Consider the following 26,581-nt stretch of genomic DNA (forward strand, 5'->3'; position numbering starts at 1 on the left):
TGTGTTTCATACGGTATAAGTTCCATAACATTATTTTAGAAACATTTTAAGGACAGAGCTGGCGAGGACATGGGGAGGATGCGCTCTTCCGTCGTTGTTTTATTCATTATTGTTTCTATATTCATTATTTCCGGAGATTGTTTTTTGAAAATACCACACCAAGCTGAAGGTACGTGAAAATAAATGTGTTGTTTTAATTTAAAAAGCGACCCAACAGCACAGACAAGAGTTTGCGTAACACTTTCGATTTTGATATAATTTTACATACTTAACTGATAAACTCACTATTTTTTTTTAAATATCTGCGAACAGTTCTACAAGCATACATGTAGAACCAACTATACAAAGAAAAAAAATTGAGTGCACAATTTATTCCCATTTCGTACAGCTTAAAACAAAATAAAAAATAATAAAAGAGCATCTGTCATCATTACATCCAAAACAAAACTTTATTTCCAAAGCAAACTTTGCGCTTTGTTATTGCAATAAAATTGCAATTATAACAACAATGATGAATATTGTCCACAGCGTATATAAATTACATATGTCATAAATATACAGGAATATATTCTCTCGTCGTTCACAACCTCGAGCATCATTTTCAAACCACTCGGGACAAATTTTCCAAATTCTAATGCAATATGTCGACATTACAATGCAATTTATATATTAAAAAATCAGTTTTCCTAAGGAATACTAACACATCTGCTGGTTTGTAATGTTTTACTGGTGTTACGATAATGAAAACGGTGAATATATCAGAGACAACAGTCCAAACTGGATGAAAAATGTCATTTCAAGGTCACCCATGGGTCTTCAATGAATGACGAGCAAACCCTTACAATACAGAGCAGGCTGCAGCTCCTTCAAAACATCATTATTTCTTATTTCTAATTCATATTGTTGAGTATACATTTGTTTGTTTGATGTTTTAGTTTTGCCTTTTCCCGTGCATTGTAGGTCGTGTGTGTGAAGGGGTATAGATAAATGGTTTGTAAGAAGCCAATAAAATTCGGTTTTGGTTGTTAATGTTGTAGGCTACCAACACATGTACATATTGAAATTTAGTAGACTTTTATTTTGTTTTTCAATTCCTATTACATTTTGATCGTAAACCTCACATAGACATAACAAAGTTCGATAAAGCTTTCATTCTGGATATTAAATAATGACAGAAATTCAATAGTAGCCTGTAAACTTTTACTGTATATCAATATTTTCATTAAAAAGATTTGAAATTCAAAATAAAAAGAATGTATTTATATTTCGTTTAAATAAAAGACAAAATCGGACGATTATACCTCATTTTACATGATATCATCTTAAATTTTGATAAATGTGAAAACGTGTATATTTTTTAAAACATATACGGACTAATGTTTTCTTATAGTATCGGAAATCAAAACATGTATATATCAACTAACATACTGAAAGCAGTTGCAAAAATTTGAAAAGAAAAGTCCAGATGTATAACACGACTTTTGTTATAAAAATCAGCATTCATATGTCATGGTGCAAAATCTAACACTTCCAACGTGATGCAAGTCCGATGTACAGATGTAATGAACACGGGAAATTTTATGATCTATTTGGCGAAATATTTAAAAGGGTGTCCACTTAAAAACCAGGCAGCGGGTTCCGCATGACAAAGTTTGCATGCGCACTTGGTTTCGTCCTTTAACCTCAGTTTCCGCTACACAGATGATGTGACATTATATCCTTCCATAATCCTACATGCAGACTCGGTGATTTTTTCCATCGGATATTTCTAAAGGAACTTGAGATGAAGTACACTACAGACACTGATTAGTTTGTCTCATTTCTTGATCTTTTATTTGAGACGACTCATAACTGAGTCGTACGACTAACTCTTCGATTTGCTTCTTTAAATGGATATATCTTATTTTGTCTGAATGGTGTATGTTGATGTATTTCATGGAGATACTCTGATGTACTATAGAGAAAATTTTATGGTGTGTTTGTTTGTTGTTTCAGTTCAATGTTGAACATACATTACCAGGCGATTGCTAAGGCCTTATAAAACAAGTTTAACACCACCGCTGGTGGAGTCCGTATTGTGCATTAATTCATTCTTTAGTTTTTTAGTGTCTTCTTTTAGGTTATTATTGATATTTTTTTCTATTTTCTTAGTCTTGTTTTCATCCCCGGATCATGGACATTTTGTTCCTCGTTTTTGAATGAAATTAAATTGTGGTGATATCATAAATGTTAAATATATTACGAAACACTAAATCATTCATGTATTGTGGAATTGAGATGTGCGTACCTGAAAATAAATGTACTGGGTTTGACTTAGTTCTTATATGTGCTGAATTATGTTTCAACATCCTCACAAATCGTATATTATACATAAAAAAATAAAAGTGTCTTTTATGGTATCATTGTCACAGTTTAGTTCTAATAGACCGAACAAACCATTGTCCTGATGAAGTAGAAATTCGCGGCAGACGTTCGTTTCCACTCTTTCGAAATTCTTGGGCGTTATTCATATCATACGCCATCTGATAATATTGTATAAAATCATTCACTTTTTCCCGACTTTGCTTTGCTAGATTCTTGATATTTTCTGAGAGGGTTGGCTGCAGCGCCTAGAGTGAATTTCGAACGTCAGACGCTGTTCAGGAGCTAGATCGTGGACAAGATCACTGAACACGACGGGACGGTGTCGCATAACACCCTTACCTGGACAAAATCACTGAGCACGTGACGTATAACACCATATCTTGGACAGGATCACTAAACACGATAGGACGATGACGTATAACATCATATATTGGACAGGATAAATGAAGTCGATAGGACGGTGAGGTATAGCGCCCTATCTTTGACAGGATCACTGAACACGAAAGGACGGTGACGTATAACACTCTATCTTGGACAGGATAATGAGCACGAGAGGACGGTGACGTGTAACACCCTTACTTGGACAAAACATTTGACAAACAGATAACGTTGCATAAAATCATTCACTTTTTCCCGACTCTCCTAGATTCTTGATATTTTCTGAGAGGGTAGGCTGTAGCGTCTAGAGTGAATTTCGAATGTCAGACGCGGTTTTTCCGGAGCTAAATCGTAGACAAGATCACTGAACACAGAAGAACGGTGACGTACGTTTAGCAACCTATCTTGGACACGACGGGACTATGTCGCATAACACCTTTACCTAGACAAAATCACTGAGCACGAGAGGACGGTGGCGTATAACACCATATCTTGGACAGGATCACTTAACACGAGAGGACGGTGACGTATGACACCCTATCTTGAACAGGATAATGAACACGAGAAGACGGTGACGTATAACACCCTTACTTGGACAAAATCACTGAGCTCGAGAGGATGGTGACGGACGTATAACACCATATCTTGGACAGGATAAATGAACTCAATACATTAGGACGGTGACGTATCACACCTTTGTCTACAGTTACATTAAAAAAAATAATGTTCGGCGAACTGCCAACTTCAAAACTGAAAAACAAATTTCTCGATTTATTAAGTACTTTTAATAATTCAGGCTTTTAACTCAATAATAGTGATTTTGCAAGTTTACTACGTAATGTGGTCGAAGAATAATGGAAACATTTTATGGATAGACTATTTGAAATGCCAGCCAAAATTAATAATTTATGTTCTCAAGTATTTAAAAAAATAAACCAAATAAAACGTTTTGATATGTTTTATAATAATTATTGATTTGCATGAAAATAGATCGATTTAAATTTGATATATTAAACTGAATCATAATTGTAAGTACTCCAATTGAAATTGTCTAGGAAATGTTTCTTCGCACTTGTAACCTTTAATCTTTATATTTTAAGCTTACGTGTGCTTTCTCATTCTGATACATGTTCCAAATGTATATTATGGTTTTCATTTTCTAAAACCAAAACCGTCTTATACTGACGGGTAAATTTTAGAATCTAAAGAGAATTGATATGGTGAGTGTGTCAGAGACAACAACCCTACCGGTTTGAAAAAAAATTCGTTATACAAGAAGACAGATTGCTACCAACTTCATTAACATGTACGACATCATGTAAAATATCACCTTATCAATGCCTCATTCTGTCCAGTTTTTTAGTCAGAGACAATCGCAATCTCTCATTCTGTCCTGTTTTTAGTCAGAGACGATCACAATGTCTCATTCTATCCTGTTTTAAGTAAGAGATAATCACAATGTCTTATTCTAACCAGTATTTAGTCAGATACAAATACAATGTCTCATTATGTCATGTATTTAGTCAGAGACAATCAAAATGTTTCATTCTTCCAGTCAGAGACAAATACAATGTCTCATTCTGTTCTGTATTTAGTCAAAGATAAAAAAAAACAATGCCTCAATATATCCAGTATGTAGTCAGATTGATTGATTGATTGTTGGGGTTTAACGTCCAAGCAGCAATATTTCAGCTATATTCAGACGATGAGCACAGACACTTAAACAATGTTGCATTTGTCCTGTATATAGTCAGACAAAAAAAAACCCAAAAAACAAAAAACAATACATCATTCTGTCCTGTATTTAATCTGAGACGAATAAAATGGCTCATTATGTCCAGTATTTAGTCAGAGAAAAATACAATTTTTCACTCTGACCAGTATTTAGTCAGGTACATATTCAATGTCTCATTCTGTCTTGTATATAGTCAGAGACAATTACATTGTCTCATCAAATTTAGTATTTAAGACAAATACAAATTAACAATATCAATTATTTGTAAAGTAATTGTTATTCCTATTAAAAATATATTTTTATTTATAATACATAGTTTTTGAAAAGTTAAAATGAGTAACCGTAGAAAGCAGAAATGATACTGATGGTGATTTACCAGGCGCTAGTTCTTATCAAGTAATTTGTTTTAGACGAAGATAGGTTGATAATAAAAAGTCAGTCTGTACTGACTAATTAACCAAGTTATTTTCCCCTGTTCCTTTTGTCTGCATTTTTAAATGCAAAAGCTTTTATTAGTACTTAGGTAGGTAATTAATAATGTTTGTCTGATGATCAAACATATTTGTATGTATCATTTCTATTTTTTATCCTTTGGTGTAGTAATAATATGTAACAACTTGTTGTACCTAAGTAACAGTCATTAAAAATATCAGGCAAAATTTGATGCATTCAAGACAAAAACCGACAAAATAAATTCAAATCAGAAAGTTACAGATCACGTGATAATCGTACATTGACCAGTCCTAGTTTCTGTTAGGAAATTATAGATTAAGTAGCAATCTTAATAAAAAAAATCAGACAGTAGGTGATTCATTCATATGAAAACCCCCGAACTCATATTTCTCATTCAGAAACAGTTACAGTACAGACAGCACATTCACAGTCTTAGTTTGTCATTCAGTGGTTGCATGTTTAGACAGGATGATTATTGTGTATAAAATTGGCACTTTGAAAAGATTATCGTTCTTAATTTGATTGATTTAAGGTGGAGATGAATATTGTTCACATTGTATCACCTCTACCATGAAAGAGTCTTGACTTTTAAATAAGTGTGTAAAAGAAATGGTTGTAATGAAGATTTTTTTTCTAACTTCAAAGCCAATTAGTCAATTTATAGAGGCACATATAAGTGTTGTAAGAATTCTATTTGGTTTATTTAACAAATATCATTAAAATATTCTATATTGATCTGACCTCTTTTGACCGATATGTCAAGGTGTGATCAAAAGTATTAAAGCCATTACAAGATCCGGTTAAATGCTACAAGATTAAATCTTTGTTGTTATAACGTCGTATTGTTTTCTATAACAAAGACACGTGCATCAATGTTGTGATTGTTCTAATAACCGTCTCATTTGCTGTTTAGAAGTTTAATACTTAGAAGGTAATATGGGGTTTAGGAACCGCCATTTCATTTTCATATTTTTGTTGATGTGTTTGATCAACGGAACTAACTGTTTTATTGATATTCCAATCAGAAAATCTGAAAATACAGGTACGACTAGTACTTTTCACAGTATCAATAGCTGTAAACTAAATTGGTTTCTTCAACAAGACTTGATAATCATTATTTAATAAGTTTTGCAAAATTCAACTAAATCAACAGCAAAAACTTATATGTAAGGTCTGTAATGGAAATTAAATGTATATCTTCTAATTACATGATTGGGAACATGTATTTATACCATTAGAACTAACTAGCTTTGTAGCTCCTCCGCTCGTTAGTCACCGAGAGGTTCCACCAATATCAACGGTCTGTGGGAGCAACTCCATGTGCAAATATCACCAAGACACTGTATGTCATAGAAGATACACCACTTTAGATAATAAATTTCATTTACGATGGGTTGCCAATCTAGTAAGACGTGAAATCTAACCGAATATAACAGTGTTAGATATAAATTTCATATTGGTTAATCAAATTGTAATGACGACCGTATAACTTCTTCTGTAGTGACGATATCAACAAACATCACCCTAACTTAAATAGAAGCTTATTAAACAGTATCTATACTTTAAAAAGAAAATTCGTGTACACATCACATGCTCGAGAGGATCTGATCAACTGTGAGATGTAAACTATAGGCTTGACTGTTGGTATATTGCCACTAAGAAACGGGAAAGTGTAAAATTTTAAAGTCAAAATCACCACGTTTGTTATAAAATTTTGATTTAGAACGTCCTTTATCATCTATGTTAAGGTTTATGGTATGAAACAGAAGAAGGTGTACATGTACAAAATGTATCAGTTGTCTCTTTAATTTTCAGTTCATTTAGTAGATCTTTGAAACTGATTATCAAGTGATAATATAACATCTAGAAAACGGACGGACCGACTGCTCCTTTTTTTTCTAAAGTAAACCTTGTAATAATCTAGCTTCAACCAAATGAAGAAATAGATCGGTCACGAGTGACACACAGTTTAGCAGGAATATGGTCGATAGAAATGTAATGGGAATTAAGTTTTTGAACAAAAACAATATGGAAATTCTAAGGAATAGCTTTACATATTTAATACTCGAAAAAAAGGAAGATTTTTCTATCAAATTTTGTAAAAAAAAATCCCCACAATAAGGCTCAATTATCTTGAAATCAAGGTCGGTAACATATTTTTAAAATGTTTTCAATGTCAGGTCTTTGTGCCTGGATAATATCATCTTAATTTCCGATAGAATCTTGTTTCCCTTGATTACTCTTTAAAAGAAAAATCTAAAGTAACAGCTAGGCACGATCTGTTTTAAAAGCTAGAGTGAAATTTTTACATGAAAACCCACAAGATTGTATCTACATTGTAATTTGTATTATTTAAAATAGTACATGTTAACAGAGGAGTTTTGTTGATGTTTTATGACAACAGAACCATGGCATGACTCAATTCGTATCATTAAAATTTACGTCAACTTGAAGTTAAACTACATCACATATCAGATTATTATCATATTTAAATTTAGCCAGATGAGCTTTACAAAGCTAAAGCTATTCGCATGCCCTTTTTTCCCGAAAAAAAAAAGAGTTGTAAAAGATTGTCAAAATTATGTAAAATTATATATTAGATTCAATTAATTTTGGGCATGTACATGTACATGGAATTTCTGTATATCGTTTCAGAATCTGTAGATTTTCTGTTTTTGGCATTTAACCAATTATTATTTTTCACTGTATTACAGTATTTGTATTGTATTTATTTGTATTATTTTTCACTGTATTACAGTATTTGTACAGTATTTATTTGTAAACGTTGCATATATGCTGATTTTAAAAAAAAACTAACAAAATTGTTTTACACGACCCTTAATTAACATCCTCCTTCACGATCACGTTGCCATCTGTTACCTGTTCACAATCATTTTTCCAACTTAACAGTGTTACGGGGGTGTTATGAAAGCGCTTTCTTTTTTGCGTTTTGTAATTTGTTTTAATTTTGTCATTTTGTTTCAGAGAAAATAGATGTACATGTAACCACAGGAGGAAGAGAAAGGAGGTCGACCAGCAACGATGTCTTCCCTGAAATATATGACTTAAACTTTGATCTCGATGGGTCACCACTGCATGTGCACCTACAAAAAAACACAAAACTTAAGACAGATGTGCAAGTGTGGACCTTAAATAAGGGATCGCTGAGCAAAAAACGTTTAAATGTAAACGAGGTACATTGTATAGATACTCAATTTCAAATATCCTTTGGCCTAAGGAAAAACATAGTCCCCGAGAAAGTCTTAGCAAACATTGGCCTAAGGAAAAACATCATCCCCGAGAATGTCTTAGCAAACATTGGCCTAAGAAAAAACATCATCCCCGAGAATATCTTAGCAAATATTGGCCTAAGGAAAAACATCATCCCCGAGAATGTCTTAGCAAACATTGGCCTAAGGAAAAACATCATCCCCGAGAATATCTGAGCAAACAATGTCCTAAGGAAAAACATAGTCCCCGAGAATATCTGAGCAAACAATGTCCTAAGGAGAAACATCATCCCCGACAATATCCGAGCAAACATTGGCTTAAGGAAAAACATAGCCCCCGAGAATATCCGAGCAAACATTGACCTAAGGAAAAACATTATTCCCGAGAATATCTGAGCAAACATTGGCCTAAGGAAAAACATAGTCCCCGAGAATATCCGAGCAAACATTGGCCTAAGGAAAAACATAGTCCCCGAGAATATCCGAGCAAACATTGGCCTAAGGAAAAACATAGTCCCCGAGAATATCCGAGCAAACATTGGCCTGAGGAAAAACATAGTCCCCGAGAATAACCGAGCAAACATTGGCCTAAGGAAAAACACAGTCCCCGATAATATCTGAGCAAACATTTCTAACTCAGTTTTAGAATTTCACTGAAAAAGGCACGGAACATTTTGTCAGCATGGGTGGGGGTTGAGAGGATTTGTTTAAAAAATATTCTAAATTTAAGCAAAAAGTAAGAAATAAAAACATGAATGGCCATGGACTGACAAAAAATATCATTCGATGCACCAGTAAGAATATAAGTGATTTAGTGACCACCATGCAAGAACCATTTCTTTCTCATATTCATCAGAAGTTTAAAAGCAGAAATAATGGTATTGAGACATTTAAATAACATAATAGTACCCGGCACGTCGTCGGAAAAAAATTAAAATGTATAACTAAGAGTAAAAAGGTAATGTTTTTTTTAGGAATCTGTTTTCTACCAAGATGTTAACCACGGAGCAGTATTCACAGTACAAAAAAACAAAACTGGCGGAACAAACATGGTAAACTAAATTCTAAGTACATGCATGGACATGTAAAAGACATTCTCTTATGCAGAGTTTACACCCATATACGTATTATTTGACATATTTCCTGTGGATATTATTTATAAAGCAGTAATATTTAAATATTATCAAATCTTCGATATCTTTTAGCAGAAGGTCGTGTACTGTAAGGTCAACGATGGAAGATAAAAGGCCCTAAAATGTTTCTTAAAAAAGTTTGTTTTTACATGTATGTTTAGAGACATAATTCAGGGCATAACGAACACGTACTTGGAGATTTATGTTAATCATAAGAATAGAAAATCTGACTTTTGTTAAACTGCTCTGACCATTATGTGTTGATAGGACGTTACTTCACTTTTTTCTAAAATAATTCTACTTGATCGATATATTTACAATTTATGCCTGTCCAACTCAACGGGAAGGTTATTATACAGATCCATATATGCAGTAACAGTCCATGTGCCTGCACATAAGTACATGTAAAAGTCAAGTGAAATCCTGTGTTTACTCAGGTGATATATGTACTATGTTTTTTGTTTAATTTTAGATTGGTGTACTGCATATTGGAACCAACGACTTTATTCTTCAGTCAGACGAAAGTTTAGCTATAGGCCAAACTGATACAAAGTTCAAGATTATCAAAGAAACATTAAAAGAAATTGATTATAATGATTTTAAAGTCACAGGTTGAGTATAGGTTCAATCATTTTATTGGGAGGAAAAACATGAATGAATGAGATTTAACTATATGTAATAATAAAAACATAATAAATTAAAATTTGTATAAACATGTGTTAATATTAAATACCAAAATAATATATTATGAGGGGTAGTGGGAATTTATACATGTATGTAATAATAAAAACATAATAAATTAAAATTTGTATAGACATGTGTTAATATTAAATATCAAAATATATTACGATGGGTCCTGGGAATTTATACAATGTAATGCTTCATGGACCACGGTAGTATTGTTTATACATTTATATCGTTTTACCCCAAGTGGTTTTCTTTGAGGTATCCGAGTTAAGTTACATGTACCATATCTCTAAGGAAACTGCCTCCAAGCCTACTTGTATACTGATCGACAAGAGACATTTTAGACTAGATATTGAAGATCATAGGAAACCGTGTAGTTAGCATATTAAACAAATTCAAAATGATCGAATGTAGACTTTGAAAACAAAGCATTATGAGAAACATGTAAAGAATCAAGTCCCAAACTCACAAACAAACAAACAAAACATCAAAGAAATACAAAACATTATGCCCTTTCCTGAAACTTTCTAGAAGTAACCGTTCCCAAAGTAAAACCGATTGTCGGTGACAGAAGGAAGCGTGCGGCTGGAAACTACCAAGTGGAGCTTTTGGCGGTTGTTGACTACTCAATTTACCAGTAGTAAGTTTATAAAACTATTGCGCAAAATTTGAAGCATGTCTTTTTTTTTCAGTTTTCCTTTAATGTTATAATATTAATTATGATAATATTAAATTAATCAATAAGCGCTTCAAAAAGTTTTCGGTTGCTATGTATTGTTTGTTCACATGTTTTTAAAACGATTTATTTTGTTTCTGCTTTCCCATTCACTGTTGTTTTCTACATTGATTTATTGAATGGTCATGAGGGGAATAGTTGCTGCAATTTACCCTGTGCATATCTGGATTTTGATCCGCCAATGAAAATCGAATTGAGTATGACGCTATCTACCCAACTAAAAGTAAAAATAACCTGATGAATGGGTATACAGAACAAACGAGATTTTGTAAACTGTTGCACTAGATCTTCACAAAATAGATACTGAAGTAAAATAAAAACTAATAGAGTATATTGTTTTATATACAGTTGGTATGACTTAAGTACTGCCCAAACGGTACAGGGAAAGGAAACAGAATCTATTGAAACAATAAGACAATTTTATGCATTCGTTATAAATGGGGTGAGTTAATATGTATATTCCGAACCTCTATATTTTATATTTTTAATCCGAAGTGACAAATAACTGATTGCGGTTTAACGTCATATGACAGATATTTCATGTAATCCGGGTTACTCTGCTTAGTACTTGTCCGACACGCTGAGCCGGATCTTTAATGTGCTAGCTCATAGAAACAACAGCCCTCAAGTTGGAGTGTCACTTTACTAAGACACATGATTTTGACTCCAAACCGGCTAGTTTTTTTTTCTATTCTCTTAAATACCGCGTGTTTCGCAGAGAAACAGCGACCATCAATTTGGTGCGACTTGACCTGGTATCCACCAACAACTCCCGAAATCGAAGCGAGCACGCTACCTTGAGATCACTGGGGCAATAAAATATATAAAGTACTAGCTCATACAAAATTCATACACCACTTAGAGCGTACACGACACATTAATCTCCCTCTTAATTCAAACAAATCAAGAACAGTTACTCTTGCAAAGAGCAAATTTTTTTTTTTTCAAACTTTGAACACTTGGCAATTCCTGTTAAACACGGATGAAGTTCGATTTTCTGTTCAATTTATTTTCATATCTTCATTATCTTATACAATTTTCAAAGTAAGATAACTTTGTTGTGGCATTGAACAACTTGTTCAGAGTTTCAGTCGGGCTTCAATTGGAATAGAATTAATTAGTATTGTCGACTTCACAAACGCCTGTGAGTTATTGTAGATGGACGCAATGTACAAAAACCTTCAGACCAGCTCCTATACACTGTCCATGGCTTTTTCCGGAATAGTTATTGCACAGGTAACATTCACTGTACAATACATGCATTTGAAAATTTAGGCTGATTTATAGAATACAAAAGAAATGTTTTCCTACACAGATATTAAGGTGCAGTAGAATGTTATTATCAATATTGATGGACAAAAACAAAAACAAAAATTAAATAAAGCAAAAAAAAAAAAGAATAAACCAAACCAACAAACAAACAAATATAAAACACACACACACACACACACACACACACACACACACACACACACACACACACACACACACACAAGCGCTACCACCTTCACAACCATCATCACCAAAAACAAACAAACATTAACATCAACAACAAAAAAACACACACACACCCGCACAAATACGACAACAACAACAACAAGCAAATAAAAGTAAAACAAGAAAGTACAAAAAAAAATAACAAACAAGACAAACAAAAATTTTTAAGAAGAAATCTGGAATGAATATCGTCATGTATTCGTAGCTGATAGGGCAATTCACAATGACAAAGTAAATTGTGAATGTATGTACATAATTATGACGAGCAGAAGGTCCAAACGTAGCATTTGCGCACAGTAGTACGATCGGATTGTCAATCGTGATAAACCAAACATATTTCGTTATTAGATGAGTTTTCCGATTTTCAAATGTTCCTAGTTCTGACAGATACCCATGCTAAAAAATTGTACAATTTGATAAAATGAAAAGTCACAATTATATTTGCTTCAACATTTTTTTCAGACTCCAGGTGATTCTACGTGGACTGAGAACTTCAAAGTTACAAGCGTTAGTCCTTTCCAGGTAGACTCGTCTGATGGTTTAAGTAGCTTTAAAACTTGGGTTCAGTCACAAACAAGTTACCTTCCTGGACATGATCATGCCATGCTGTTTACTAAGTAAGGACATGCGTACATTGAGATACAAATTTAAGACATACAGAACAAAGACTTCACGTTTTTGCAATAACGTCTGTTAATTTAATTTCAGAAGTAACACGATTTCTGATTGGATAAACAATTTTGACCATCATCTCATAGACCAAACTTGTATATGACTGTGACGTCATTAACCTTTCTTTCAATGATTTACTCATTGAATTTTGATAGTAAAATCAAATTATAAGGAATGACTGTTGCATTTTTAGTCTTTTTAAAATTACCCCAATGCACGTGGTGCACCCCTGAAAATAACACGCGTAGCAGGTTGTTTAGTGTTCACCATGTGATTGAGGTTATTTCTTCTTAGATCGAAAAATATAAGAGTTATTCTTCAAGGAGACAACTACATTTTGTGGATGTCTTTTGATTTTGTATTCTGTGAGAGCTGTACTGGTCAATATTTTATCGGTCCTTTTGTGATGTAAGGGAAAAGAGAACAGTAGCTAGAGAAAAACCAGAAAAAAAAAAGAATTCTCCCTTACTTCTTATGTATCAGTATATGAGAATGGTACGTAACCCAATCTAAATAAATATTGTTTTTTTTTCTTTTCAATTTCCTGGGACTTTGATGCTCAACATGTTATTTATAACGGTTTTTTTTATTCTAATTTTAGATATGATTTAACATCTAGTGGTTCGACATCAAATGCAGGTACTATACCAGTTACTTGGTTAATTTTGGTTAGGCGTGAAGTCGTTTAATGAAATTAGCATTCATATTCAACTCATGGCATATTTCTCTCATTTACTCCACATTCAACGTTCTTTCTGAGAATATATTTTAGAGGTATTAATCAGAGTTGTAATAACAAGTTAATTCAAGAAATGCAAAATACAAAAAAAAAAAAAAAAACAAAACAAAACAAAACAAAAAACAAAAAAACAAAACAAATGGTTCAAACGTTTTACAGGCTTGGCCTAAATCAGTAGTGTTTATATATTTTGCAGGATTGGCCTACATTGGTGGTGTTTGTACATTTTACTGGCTTGGCCTATAGAAGTGGTGTTTATACATTTTATTGGTTTGGTCTATAGAACTGGTTTTTGTACATTTTAGAAGCTTGGCCTATATCAGTGGTGTTTGTACATTTTACAAGTTTGGCCTTTACCAGAAGTTATTGTTTATTTTACAGAATTGGCCTAAATCAGTGGTGTTTGTACATTTTATAGACTTGACCTACCCCAGTGGTTTTGTACATTTTATTGGCTTGGCCTATACAAGTGGTGTTTGCACATTTTAGAAGCTTGGCCTATATCAGTGGTGTTTTCACATTTTACAGGCTTGGCCTATGTCAGTGCTGTTTGTACGACCAGCAGTCAGTCTATTGTAGAAGATCATTTCGGCTTTAGTATGTTGACTGTAGCTTCTCATGAACTTGGACATAGGTATATAGTTAGCTATTAGTGATCAGAATGAGAAAAAGATTGCTGCAACAATTTTAAACGACGGATCATAAATCCTTTGGGAAATGAATGAACAAATTAAAACAAAATAAGAATTTTTTTTCAAATTTGTTCAAGCTTCAACAGAAATTATTTGTTTTATATGTTCCATGTTTCTTCGAACGAGTTACTGGGAAAGTAGTCAAGCAAAAGGTAGATATGTTGGCACTGTTACATGGTAAACATATTATAGAAGCAATCAACGTAGGTATTTCATTTGTTGGGCAATATTATAGACACGACTCGCGTTTATCACTTTCAGTTTAAGTGCTGCTCATGATGGAACAGGAAATGCATGCAGTGCGAGCGATTACTTCATCATGGGCCCTTCGACCGGCCCTCAACAAAATAGTGCTACAGCCAGAAACCCATGGATATTTTCCTCCTGCTCTACAAGCTATTTTACAGCCTATTTAGATTCACTAGAATCGTAAGTATTAACCTTTATATGATTTTTTTGTCTGGTACTATATTTAAACCCAATGACATCAAAGTTAAACACCAATAGTACTACAAAAAAAAAAACCTTTATATGATTTTTTTGTCTGGTACTATATTTAAACCCAATGACATCAAAGTTAAACACCAATAGTACTACAAAAAAAAAAAAAAAAAAAAAAAAAAAAAAACAGAGATGCATATTAGTAAGGTCTGCATAAGGATGTTAATTAAACTAGATGGTTTTATAAGATGGAATTTGGGTATAATTGCAAATAAAAAGAATTTAAATTTTTTTTTAATACACAAAGTTTTGGTTTAGATTGGACTTTAAGAATAAAGGAATAGTGTTTTATTTTTTTTAATTTTTCATAATCATTCAATTCAGTAATGTTTGTAATTTCCTTCTGTGATAAATGTCAGATTTTGTCATAGGTAAAATTCATGTTGTTTATTGACAAAAAGTGATAGGTAATAAAAGCGATAATTAGGATTAGATTTAAGTATGACCTCTGTTTACGTATGACCTCTGGACAAATAGAACTAGTGACCTCTGGACAAATAGAACTAGTAATGTTATATAATTACCATCAAACATCTGGATTGTTTTATTTTGTGTTAAAACACATAAAATATTTGTATGAATGGTTATCGAAGTTTAAACAACCTGTAAACCGCATAGCTTGTCAAATGCGAATTATATAATTTTATGAGATCTTATCAATTTTTACACGTTCAACCTTTGTCGTAATGGAAGTTCTTGGTATTATATATGTTACATATAGATAAAAGGATGATAGAACAGTTCTTTATCCCGAGAAAATAATTGTCATCCCGAGGCATTGCCGAAGGTGAGAAAATGTATTTTCAATTGGCAATAAAATCTCTTTCACCCACTTAGCTATATGTTATTTATGCATTACATGTAGGTATGACGACCCAGTCCCAATAATTCCATATTCATGTTGCTTAGAATTTTTGGTCTTTTATTCACCATAGAATTTTTTATCTTTTATTTACCATAGTATAACCATATTATTCTAGATCTTCGTCTAACTGTATGGCCGTCCTTGATTCTGCGTATAATGCATCAGCTCTATCTCAGTACGAAAACGAAATACCAGGACAAATGTATGACGCTGACGCTCAGTGCCGACATATAAAAGGCCCCGGATCGTACTTTTGTAAGGTAGGGCTAGATACTCAGTTCTCACAATATTTTAAGCATTTACAGTGGTAACATAACTATGAAAGGAACGTTAATTCAACATTAACTTTTTTCATTGAATTGTATAATTTAAAAAAAAAAACACTCCACTCAATCCCCCTTTCAGATATTCCATAACGTTGTTTATGCCAATGTATTAATATATTACTACGATGAGTATTTCTTCTGATGACTTTTCTTTTTCTTTATTAAATATTTAACAATGCGACTTTAAGTCAGGTGTTTTAACAAAGGAATACATTTCAAATGACTAAATTGATAGTTTGGTTGGTTTAAACCAAGATCATTTGAGAACTAAGTAAAACACCTTTTACCTTTATGTAACTTGCATTATTATGAATCAGGGCTGTCCATGTAAATATCAGGCAGACCCTATAACATGGGTTGCATTTTGTAAATTTTATCCCACAGATTTTTTGTTGTTCCAACGTAATGTATATAACACATGTATGTCATAAAGTATAACGTACATTTTAAATCGACACTTGATGGCCCGGATATTGATTTTAAATCGACACTGGATGGCCCGGATATTGATTTTAAAATTCACTAACTAAGCAACTATCGTGCTCAAGTTAAGAGTTTTTCAATGAATTTCAATATTTTCTGTTTTTATTTCTCATTGATCGTTGCAGTTAATCAAAAACCAACATTCAACTTTGAGAAAGATACATTTGCGATATGAAATAGATGAAAATTTTGAAAACAGAATTTGCCACGTGCTACCCCTGCCTTGTTTTTGCGTGGACGCCCTCTTACATGTAAATTAATAAATGTGAACAGTGGGTGTTTTCATCAGTTCGATATTCAGTATTTGAATTCATGAATTTATTTTTACAATTTTTAACCTAGGATAGATACAGTGGTGACTTTTCAACAATATGTACAGTTCTATGGTGTGCCGATCCTGCCAACCCTGGGTACTGTAGTACTGCAATTGCAGCCGATGGAACGCACTGCGGTAATCAAAAGGTGTGCGTGTTATCGACTTACAGCTCATTATAAATATACTAGATTTGTTCCTTCATTCCAAAAATACTACAGTAAAAGTATGAATGTTTAAAACAATGTACAACGTTGGTACAAAAGTATGAAATTACTATCATTTTGTTTTAAAGTGCTACAAAATACACATGACTCGACTAATTGGTAATATTGTCAATTAAAAGGTATTATGGTAAGAGGTATGACAAGGTATCTTGTATTTTATTTTAGTGGTGTAGCACTGGATTATGCACGTACGACTCTCAAGCTCCTACAGGAGTAGGTAAGTTAATCATGGAATAAGCCACATTTGCATAATGGTGTAAACAGTAAATTTTAGAAATTTTACGTACCTTCATGGGCGTAGATGCCGCGAAGGCAGGTATTCCAGCCTCTATACCAATGATTTGAGCAAGCCGACTGACTCGCCGTTCCATACAAATCAGTTTATGAATATGATAAAGTGCCAGAATCACTGCACAAAAACCCTATAATATTCAATGCTTGTATACACGCACAAAATATGTATATTCATATGACTCGATAATCACATGTACAGGTTATATTATGTTATTTGAACTGTTGACAGATTCATGCTTGTATGGTGATATGGAAGGACAAGTATTTTCTAATCAGCCTTGGAACTGCTCCGATGTTGCTGCTATTGCCCCAAACAATTGTCCGTTAGTGCCAAACAAATGTTGTCATTCATGTGCACCATATTTGCCATCAACAACAACTTCCGGAACTACACAATCAACAACAACTGGTACTGGAACAACAACAACACCACCCACGACAACACCTCCAACTACAACCCCTGTGCAGTTAACTGGAGCAGATTTACAATGTGAAGCTGCTTTAGGCTCTGGCTCTTATTTGTGTCGAGTGAGTTTATATTGTGCAAAAAAATGATCTTTTTTTAATTTATTACAATTTAGAAAGCAATGTAAAGCTCTTTGTATGCACCTTCTTGTACGTTATGCATTATTTTTTGAATTTACTCAGTTGTATATCAAATACAGGATGCAGGGCTCCTTGTTTGGTTATATGCCCTTCGATGATATCACAGTCAAACGTTTCATTTTAGTTTCTGTAAAACTGGTCCCTTAACTAAAAACTTTGAAATTTGGCAGTCACTGCTTCTGCACCAAGCACGTGGCTTAAATGAGATAGATTTACGGCTACCTACTCAGAGTCAGAACAATGCGACAGAGTGAGAGTGACATGCCTACCTGTTTGGTGTTGTTTTTTGTGAGCTAACATGATACAAAAATCACTCAGTCAAAGTGATATAGTCAACGTATATCACAATGAAATGGTTAAAATAATGATATAATTACGGGTCTCTGGGAATAATTGTTGAATTAAGAAATAACCAATTTATTAATTATTATACCCAATGCCCTGCTTTGTGGTATGTAAACCGTAGTGCCCATCCGTCCATCCGTTCACAACTTTTTCGTTAGTCTTCTCTTACTTCTTACTTATCACATCCAGTTGATATTTTGGCAGAAGCGTTTTATAAGTGAGTCGCACTGATTTTTCCAATGCTATAATTTTCTTTTATTCTAGTCTATCTACAGTGGAGACTTCTCCACTATATGTACAACAATGTATTGCTCCAGCCCGTCGAACCCGTCATCCTGTCAGTCAGTGCCGGTATCTGACGGTACATTATGTGGAAATCAGAAGGTAATTATCTCCCGTTCATACAAATTCCATTTTCAGCATAAATCACACAATTCTTCTAAATTTATTTTAAAATATTATTTTATGTAATAAAGGATAATGATGCTCTTGTGTAATTTATGATTTAACTCCAGAGTTGTCTATTTTTCGAACAAAACACGATATTTTGGACACACTAGTTGAAGTATTATCACAGTATCCTAGGAAATGCACCTTTGTGTCTTGAGATTTAGAATTAATTGAATTGGTTATTTTTACAGTGGTGTGTATCGAGCGTGTGCACCGCTGATTCTAATGCTCCTACTGCAGACGGTGAGTATCTTTATCATTGTATATGATGTCAAAGGTAATTTTTTAGGGCGAATAGAAGTGTACGATAGAAAATACATTCTCAACATTTACCTTAACTGTATAATATGATCAGATAAACCTTGTATTTCATAAGGAATTCAAAATATATAACTAGAAAAAAATGGATAAAACTCACTGAGAATATACATATTTCTCTACCAAGAAGCTATATGGTCAAAATATAAACAAAGAATTATCAAGGGAACCAAGGTTATAGCGGCAACCGAAAGAACGCAATCCAGGGACAAAGACCAGACATGGAAAACAGACACACCAAAGAGCATGAAAAAACGAAAATAATCCATACAAAATAACAAAAGCAAGTGAGCAACTCGGACTCCACTAAAAACTGGGAGCATGGACCAGGTGCACCGGTAGGGTAAAGTTATTCAACAGGAGGTTTTAACCTAAACACACAATACAAGGCATGCCTAAATCAAAATATCACGTGGTTGTGATAAGCGGTGGCAGAGAAAATTATAGTGAAATAGAATTTCAAACTAATATGGTTAAAACATAAACGAAATCGTTAAATAGGAAGTTGATGACAAACCAGTCTGAATTCAAATCACTCGTACGTACATGTATCTACCAAAATAAATGTCGGACGGATACACGGACATATATGCTTTCTGCTTTTAGACATGATCAACGTGAGATCGACTTAAACACCCTTTGTGATTCCCACCTGCAGGAGTTTCAAGACAACATATTTTGCCTTCCTGATAATTCTGAAAATAGACCTGTTCTGTTTCCAAATTCGAAAATTGTTGCAAGCTACAAAACATTCCCATTTACAGAATATTTGATTTCAAAACACGGAACTTAAATTACAGATTCTTAAAACGTTTATTTTTATCTGTGTTACAGGTATTTTGCTTGAACCTAAACATTATTGTAACTTTTGATGCCTAATACCAAACAATGTGAGAATAATACCCCAACCTCAAAATAAAACAGAAAGAAAATGGTCTTAATCATTAATAACTGGAATAAAATAAGATTGGAATGAGTTATTGACATTAACTTTAAAAAAAAATAGATATAAGGCTTACTGTACCATATTTGAATTGACGAAAAACAAACAAAAACTAGAACATAAAAAAAAAAAAAAAAAAAAAAAAATAACAAGGAAACCAATTTAGATCTAAAGATATCATAGGCATAGGTTGTCAATATTAACTGAAATAAGAATACTATTGAATACGTCTACTTTTACCTCTGCTTATTTTACCATTTGGTACTATGTAAACCTTTTTTCTTGTTTTATAAAGAGTAATTATGTAATTAGTTTCATTATTGTCTTTTTAAGAATCATGCCTATACGGAGATAGGGTTGGAGCCTTTTTCTCTAATGGATGGACATGTGCAGATATGGTTGCGAATGCTCCAAACAATTGTCCATCCTTTTCTGTTGATTGTTGTGCTTCATGCGCATCATATTTATCAACGACAACAACAACAGCATTATCGACAACGTCGCAAACAACCACAACTACAACACCATATACAACACCAACAACGATAGTTTCCTCAACAACCCTACCAGTTCAACAAACAGGAGCAGATTTGCAATGTGAAGCTGCGTTAGGTTCCGGTTCCTTTTTGTGTCGAGTAAGCCTATATGGAACACACATTTCTTACTAGTATAAAGCGGATGTAACCTTTAAGGTTAATCCATAGATGAGACTCGTTTATTTACCATGACGGTATCAGTTGGAAATGATGGCATTTTTTTTATGTTCAGATTGTGTAGTTCGTAATTTAAGTTATCAAAATACGAAACAACTCACAAACTTCAGTTGTATTCAAAATTGATCATGGTAACCTTTAAGTGTAACGGACTTAAGTGATCATCCTCCTTTTTAGTTGATGGAAAGTTTAAGAGTAATCAAGGGAACCAAGGGTAATAAGATATTAATAAATATGAAAACAGTAGTTTCTTTACTAAAAATCTGTATTTCTAAAATAATTTGTTGTAACATCTGAATCAGCTACATGTAAGCAGTTCGTTGCCGTAGGTCGATATGTAAGTTTATGGATGAAAATGTATCAATTTATTGAGCAAGAAAATGTTCCAAACTGATGCGCGACTGTGCTCTTTAGACCACAGTCATATTAAAAAAGTGATGAACACATGACCAACATTTCGTGCAACACATAGGCTGCGTTTAATAAAAACGTATGAAGAAACTGGTCCTATTAGAGTCGAAATAAATCACGGAAACTCCATCTTATCATTTTTACATACGTCTGGCTATTAATGTCGTTATATAATCTATCCCTATTGCTCGGGATAAAACATTGCAGTATAAATGGCCATCCCGCGATAAAACAATTATAAAATGGAGTTCCCGTGATAAATGTTAGTGGTGGTGCTAAAAACTTTTCGTAGAACGTGATTTTTAAAACCATCGCAAACAGGAACACTTTTGAATATTTCGGTCTAGGCTTGACTTTACGATAAGAGTGAAATGTACTAATTACTTTTTACACATCTTTTAGTTGATTTTCCATAACAAAGTACTATACTTCATTTTTAGTCTCTGTACAGCGGGGAATTCTCCACTATATGTACAACAATGTGGTGTTCCAATCCGTCAAATACTTCATCATGTCAGTCAGTTCCGGCATCTGATGGAACTTTATGTGGAAATCAGAAGGTACGTGTTTGCTGATTTTGTATTCTTTTAAAAATGGAAAGATGGACGTTAATCTGATAATACAAACGAATTTCTGCTGTTTTACTTGCAAAAACACTTGTTGATTTTGGATAAATGAAGTCAAGAGAAATTAATATATTCATTCGAAGCGACGACTTGTGATAAAATCGACGTCAAGTGGTTGTCATTGTATTTAAATTGATTGAGTCAGAAGATTGAAGAATCTTGTTATTTTTACAGTGGTGTATATCGAGCGTATGTACCGCTGATTCTAATGCCCCTACTGGAGACGGTGAGTTGTAGAAATGCCATTTATTTGGGCTGGATATCATCAAAGCAATGTTCGATAACAATATTATATTCTACTGTAATTTTTTTTTACCAAAATAGAGTTTGAAATCTCGAAATCAATTTACAGCTGTCATTTGAAAAAAAAGTTTCTTCACATTTACAAGCCCGATTAATACACGTAACTACACGTTGTCTTAACACTATTTCCAGAGCTCAGCTACGTATTTACAAATCAATTGATTCCAACAATTGATTTGTTTTTGATTAATAAATCTGTTGAGTAATTTGCGATTTATTCCGATAAGTGAACATGTGCATTCTAAGAAATAAAATAAACACTAAAACTGTGTAAAAATAATAAATGTTTATAAATTTACACAATATTTATCTAAGGAATTCGACGAAACTGTTTGACTGTACTTAATTGTTTTCATCTATGCCATTTTTAAAAAAGAAACATGTTTATACGGAGATAGAAAAGGAGCCTTTTTTACAAATGGGTGGACATGCGCAGACATGGTTGCAAACGCTCCAAACAATTGCCCGACCTTTTCCGTTCAATGTTGTGCGTCATGTGCTCCATACCTTACATCGAGTACACCTTCATCAACATCCTTAGCGACCACAGTACCAGTGCAAGTATCGGATGCAGATGCCCAATGTGAAGCTGCATTAGGCTCAGGATCTTTTCTTTGTCGAGTAAGAAAGATTTATGCTTTATGCGGTTGTTGACTTTGACAAGATTGAAGTAAGCATGATCAAAGTTGTAAAGTTCATGTTTAAATATTTAAAGACAGATTAAGCATGAAAGAGGACACCATCATTAGTAAGAGAAGCCCATTTACAAGCTACAAGTATTGCATTTTAACATGAAAATAATATGATTTAGTAATTGAATACATAAACGTTTTGTACATGACCTAACAACCTAAGTTATTGAAATATGAAATAAACTGGAATCTTTATATCAAAACTGGTCTCGTGGTATCCCGATTACCGGAACTGTGCTTGTAATAAAATCGCACGCAGTGACCGTGTTTTTTACAGATTCGATGAATCAAAATACAAAGATGAAACTACGTATTGAAAATTCCAACCGACCTCTATGAAGACAAAAAGTTTGGATAAACTATCATCTATATTGAAAGAAAAGATTCACAAATATATTGATCTCTTATTGGAAAGCATACAGAATAATTTTTTCAGAGAAAAAATACAACATATGTATATAATCAAACACGTTTTTCATGTGTCTTTAAAGAACACACACAAAAAAAAACTTTTGTAAGAATTTTGCCTGTTTGCTAGACAAATAAATGAAAAAAATTGAAACTTGCCTTTTGGGAAGATTAAAAAAACTGTACATTTCAGTCCCTCTACAACGGTGACTTCTCCACGATATGTACAACTATGTGGTGTTCAAATCCTTCAAATTCGTCTTCATGTCAGTCAGTACCAGCATCTGATGGAACATTATGTGGAAATCAGAAGGTAATACAAGATCAAATACATCAATTTCATGTTTTTGTTCGATGTGTTTATTATTTGTATAGTCGTTATTCCTGCATTATTTTATTTGTTCTGTGTGTCTATTTGTGTAGATGTCCCAGGATCATGTTATTTGTTGTGTGTCTATTTGTCTAGTTGTAGTCCCTGGATAACGTTCTTTGTTATGTGTCTATTTGTCTAGTTGTTGTCCCTGAATAACGTTCTTTCAGATTACCGTTCTAATCCTGGTAACTTTGACTGTATACATGATCTTAATGCTAACATACAAGTTTAAACGACTTTTTGGCTGATTTAAAAGGTAAATATATAAGAAAATAAGTGCTTTATAGTATTACTATAAGCAGAGGTTTTTGTAATGATGTTTATTGTTTTTTAATGATATTTTATGTACACAAATTGTTTCTTTGATTTCTATCTTTCCATTTTATGTAGTGGTGTTTATCTGGAGTATGCACCGTTGACTCAAACGCTCCTGCTTCTGCAGATGGTAAGTATCTTGTACAAACTGGTATATGTATTCATTAGTCTTTAAAAAAGATAACAACTTCAAGACATTCCCATAAAATCTGACAATGTATAATTGTTGCAAATATCGAGACTTATGAATAAACGAGTATGCATTAGAAGTAAATTAGTAAATGTGGTATTTGATAATGCTGTCTTCTTGACTGTTTTTTCCAGAGTCTTGTCTCTACGGAGATCGAAAAGGGGCATTTTTCACAAATGGATGGACATGCACAGATATGGTTGCAAACGCACCAAACAATTGTCCTAACTTTCCGATTCAATGTTGTTCATCATGTGCACCATATTTTACAACGACCACTTCTACGTCAACAACAACTACCACTACATCGCTACCAACAACAACTACAAGTCTACCAACAACAACTACAACATCAACAACTACATCGCCAACATCCACTACCCCACAAACGACTACTTTCACGCTAACTACTACATCAACACTAACAACTACTACCACACCAACGACCTTTACCACACAAACTACCACTACAACACCAACGACTAGTTCAACATCAACAGCTACCACACCAACGACTACAACAACACCAACAGCTACTACAACACCAACTACCACTTCTACACTTACGACCACAACATCGCCAACAACAACAACTGCTACAATACCAACCATTACTACCACACCAACAACCGCTACTGTATCAACTACCACTACGACATCAACAACTACTACCACACAAAATACCACTACAACACCTCCAACTACTACCGTACCAACAACTACAACCACACTAACTACTATGGCAACACCCACAACTACTACAACAACACCAACAACTACTACCACACCAACTACTACAACACCAACAACCACTTCCACATCAACAACTACTACCACACCTACAACTACCACTCCAACGACTACTTCTACAACTACAACTACACCAACTACAACAACAACACAATCAACAACCGGAACGCAAGTAACGGGATCTACAACGACTGAATTCGTCATTATATTTGATCCTGGGAACTTCAGTAAGTACTTATGAATTATAAAAAAATCTGCGTATTTTGTTTGATATGCTATATGACAATAGTAATCTGAACACATAAATGGAGCCTTGAATCTTTAAAAAATAATTCTATTTTTTTAGTGAAACATCATATGCGAATAAACAACTACTACTTCAGCAGAACTATTTAGCTTGTAATGAAAGCGCTAAAATGAATAACAGATTTAACTTTCATACGAACAGAAATTGCATATGTCACAAACCTTACAAATAAAACATCAATACGTGAAAAGAAGAAGGGGATTTATTTTATAAGGAGAGAACTTGTCATGAATAGATAGCTTTGATATCTACAAAGGATAGAAAACTGACATAATTAAGAGGTAACAGTGTATTTATTGTTATTTGATGTTACATTAAAGTTCTGAAAAAGAACAAAGAGATAGACGTTATGAAAAATGTATGCCATGCATATAAGTAGTAGTAGTTGGTTGGAGGAAGTCGTTCCTTAACCTCACCGATTTCAAGTGTCGGAAAATGTTACCAAAATGTTTCTGTACCTAACCGCACCCATTCAAAACAGTTTTTCATAGAAAACAAAGATCCATTTCCTGATCTAATCAGTTAATCGTTCTAATCGCTAAGTACTACACGTTCAGGTGCCATTAGGACAGAAGTTAGGCATTATGTTATGACAGTTGAGATATTCAAATTATAGAACAAATGTTTTTACTTTTTTTGTTATATGTTACTTCAGTCGCGTATGGAAATGGCAAGAGTTATGAAACTCGGAGACAACACCACTCATAAGTTTCATAAAAAACCTTAAAATATGAGATGCTTGGTATAAAAATGTATGTTTTGTCAAATGTCGCAAAACAATATTTGAGTACATATCAAGTATTTCAAGTGTCGTTATCGTCGTAGTAACAGGTAATTTACAAAGAAGCCTTATCGTTAGTAAAATGGTGGAATCTTGTCATAAAATAAATCGTGTATACATTTGATAAAACCTTAAAGAATAGTATTTTAGAAACGAAACCGAAAACATATTTTCATAAGTAAAGGAAAACAAATATTATATATAAATGTATCATTATTTTTCCAGATTCTGGCGCTGGTGGAAGATGTAGCGGAGATGAACTCATTCTAGCCTTTATATCAGTTTTCATTACTTTTATAATAGGATATTAAAGACGATAAAATACTATGTTCACAAAAAGTGAAAATATTGCACACCACTTTCTCCTATTTTGAATGTTCAACAAAATAAAAGAGGACACTGTACCTTAGTCTATTGTGTATATCCGTCACGTCGGCGGCTATTCTTAAATTTGTTAACAGTTCAATTTTAAGTGATTTGATTTGAAAATAATTTGATCTTTCAGCAAGAAAAAAACTTGTTTTCAGCATCAGTTTTACATCCCTGCCAAGTGAAATGTAACGTTTATTTTTTTATATGATTACTTCGTGATTGTTTTCGTTTGCAAGTAATACTTTATTTGTGTTGTTGTTTCGCCAATTGCTCTAGCTTAGTGTAGTGTATTCCTGGTATTTCCTTTTTCTCTCGCTTCTGTCAAACAGTAAAGACCATTATTCTTATTGTGC

General features: G+C 33.3%; 1 protein-coding gene across 2 annotated transcripts; it reads left to right on the forward strand.

Annotated features, from left to right (window-relative positions):
* On the forward strand, window positions 1–26,460 carry LOC148604179 (uncharacterized). 2 transcript variants are annotated; one of them, XM_088547686.1, is made up of 25 exons: window positions 1–169; window positions 7,916–8,124; window positions 9,135–9,212; window positions 9,766–9,904; window positions 10,512–10,620; window positions 11,065–11,158; window positions 11,875–11,952; window positions 12,676–12,830; window positions 13,487–13,524; window positions 14,153–14,258; window positions 14,578–14,745; window positions 15,798–15,942; window positions 16,834–16,953; window positions 17,197–17,248; window positions 17,555–17,853; window positions 18,541–18,660; window positions 18,918–18,969; window positions 20,321–20,622; window positions 21,552–21,671; window positions 21,912–21,963; window positions 22,417–22,661; window positions 23,334–23,453; window positions 23,904–23,958; window positions 24,153–24,995; window positions 26,082–26,460. In XM_088547686.1, exons 1-25 carry the CDS (start codon window positions 70–72, stop codon window positions 26,165–26,167), a joined length of 3,885 nt encoding a protein of 1,294 aa, XP_088403812.1. In that variant the 5' UTR covers window positions 1–69; the 3' UTR covers window positions 26,168–26,460. The 2 variants fall into 2 exon arrangements, with proteins under 2 accessions (XP_088403812.1, XP_088403811.1); XM_088547685.1 differs by lacking the exon at window positions 1–169 and adding an exon at window positions 5,852–5,972.
* The last annotated feature ends 121 nt before the right edge of the window (window positions 26,461–26,581 follow it).

Source organism: Perna viridis, chromosome 10, assembly GCF_037379345.1.
Source record: "Perna viridis isolate PV_CMFRI_1.1 ecotype Kerala chromosome 10, ASM3737934v1, whole genome shotgun sequence".
Taxonomy (NCBI): domain Eukaryota; kingdom Metazoa; phylum Mollusca; class Bivalvia; order Mytilida; family Mytilidae; genus Perna; species Perna viridis.

Excerpts from the sequence above, each read along its gene's own strand:
- LOC148604179 (XM_088547685.1), top strand. The coding sequence starts at position 5,867 with ATGGGGTTTAGGAACCGCCATTTCATTTTCATATTTTTGTTGATGTGT. Across the intron at positions 12,831-13,486 it reads CATGCCATGCTGTTTACTAA|ATATGATTTAACATCTAGTG; the intron begins GTAAGGACATGC and ends TTCTAATTTTAG. Across the intron at positions 21,964-22,416 it reads TAATGCCCCTACTGGAGACG|AAACATGTTTATACGGAGAT; the intron begins GTGAGTTGTAGA and ends TTTTTAAAAAAG.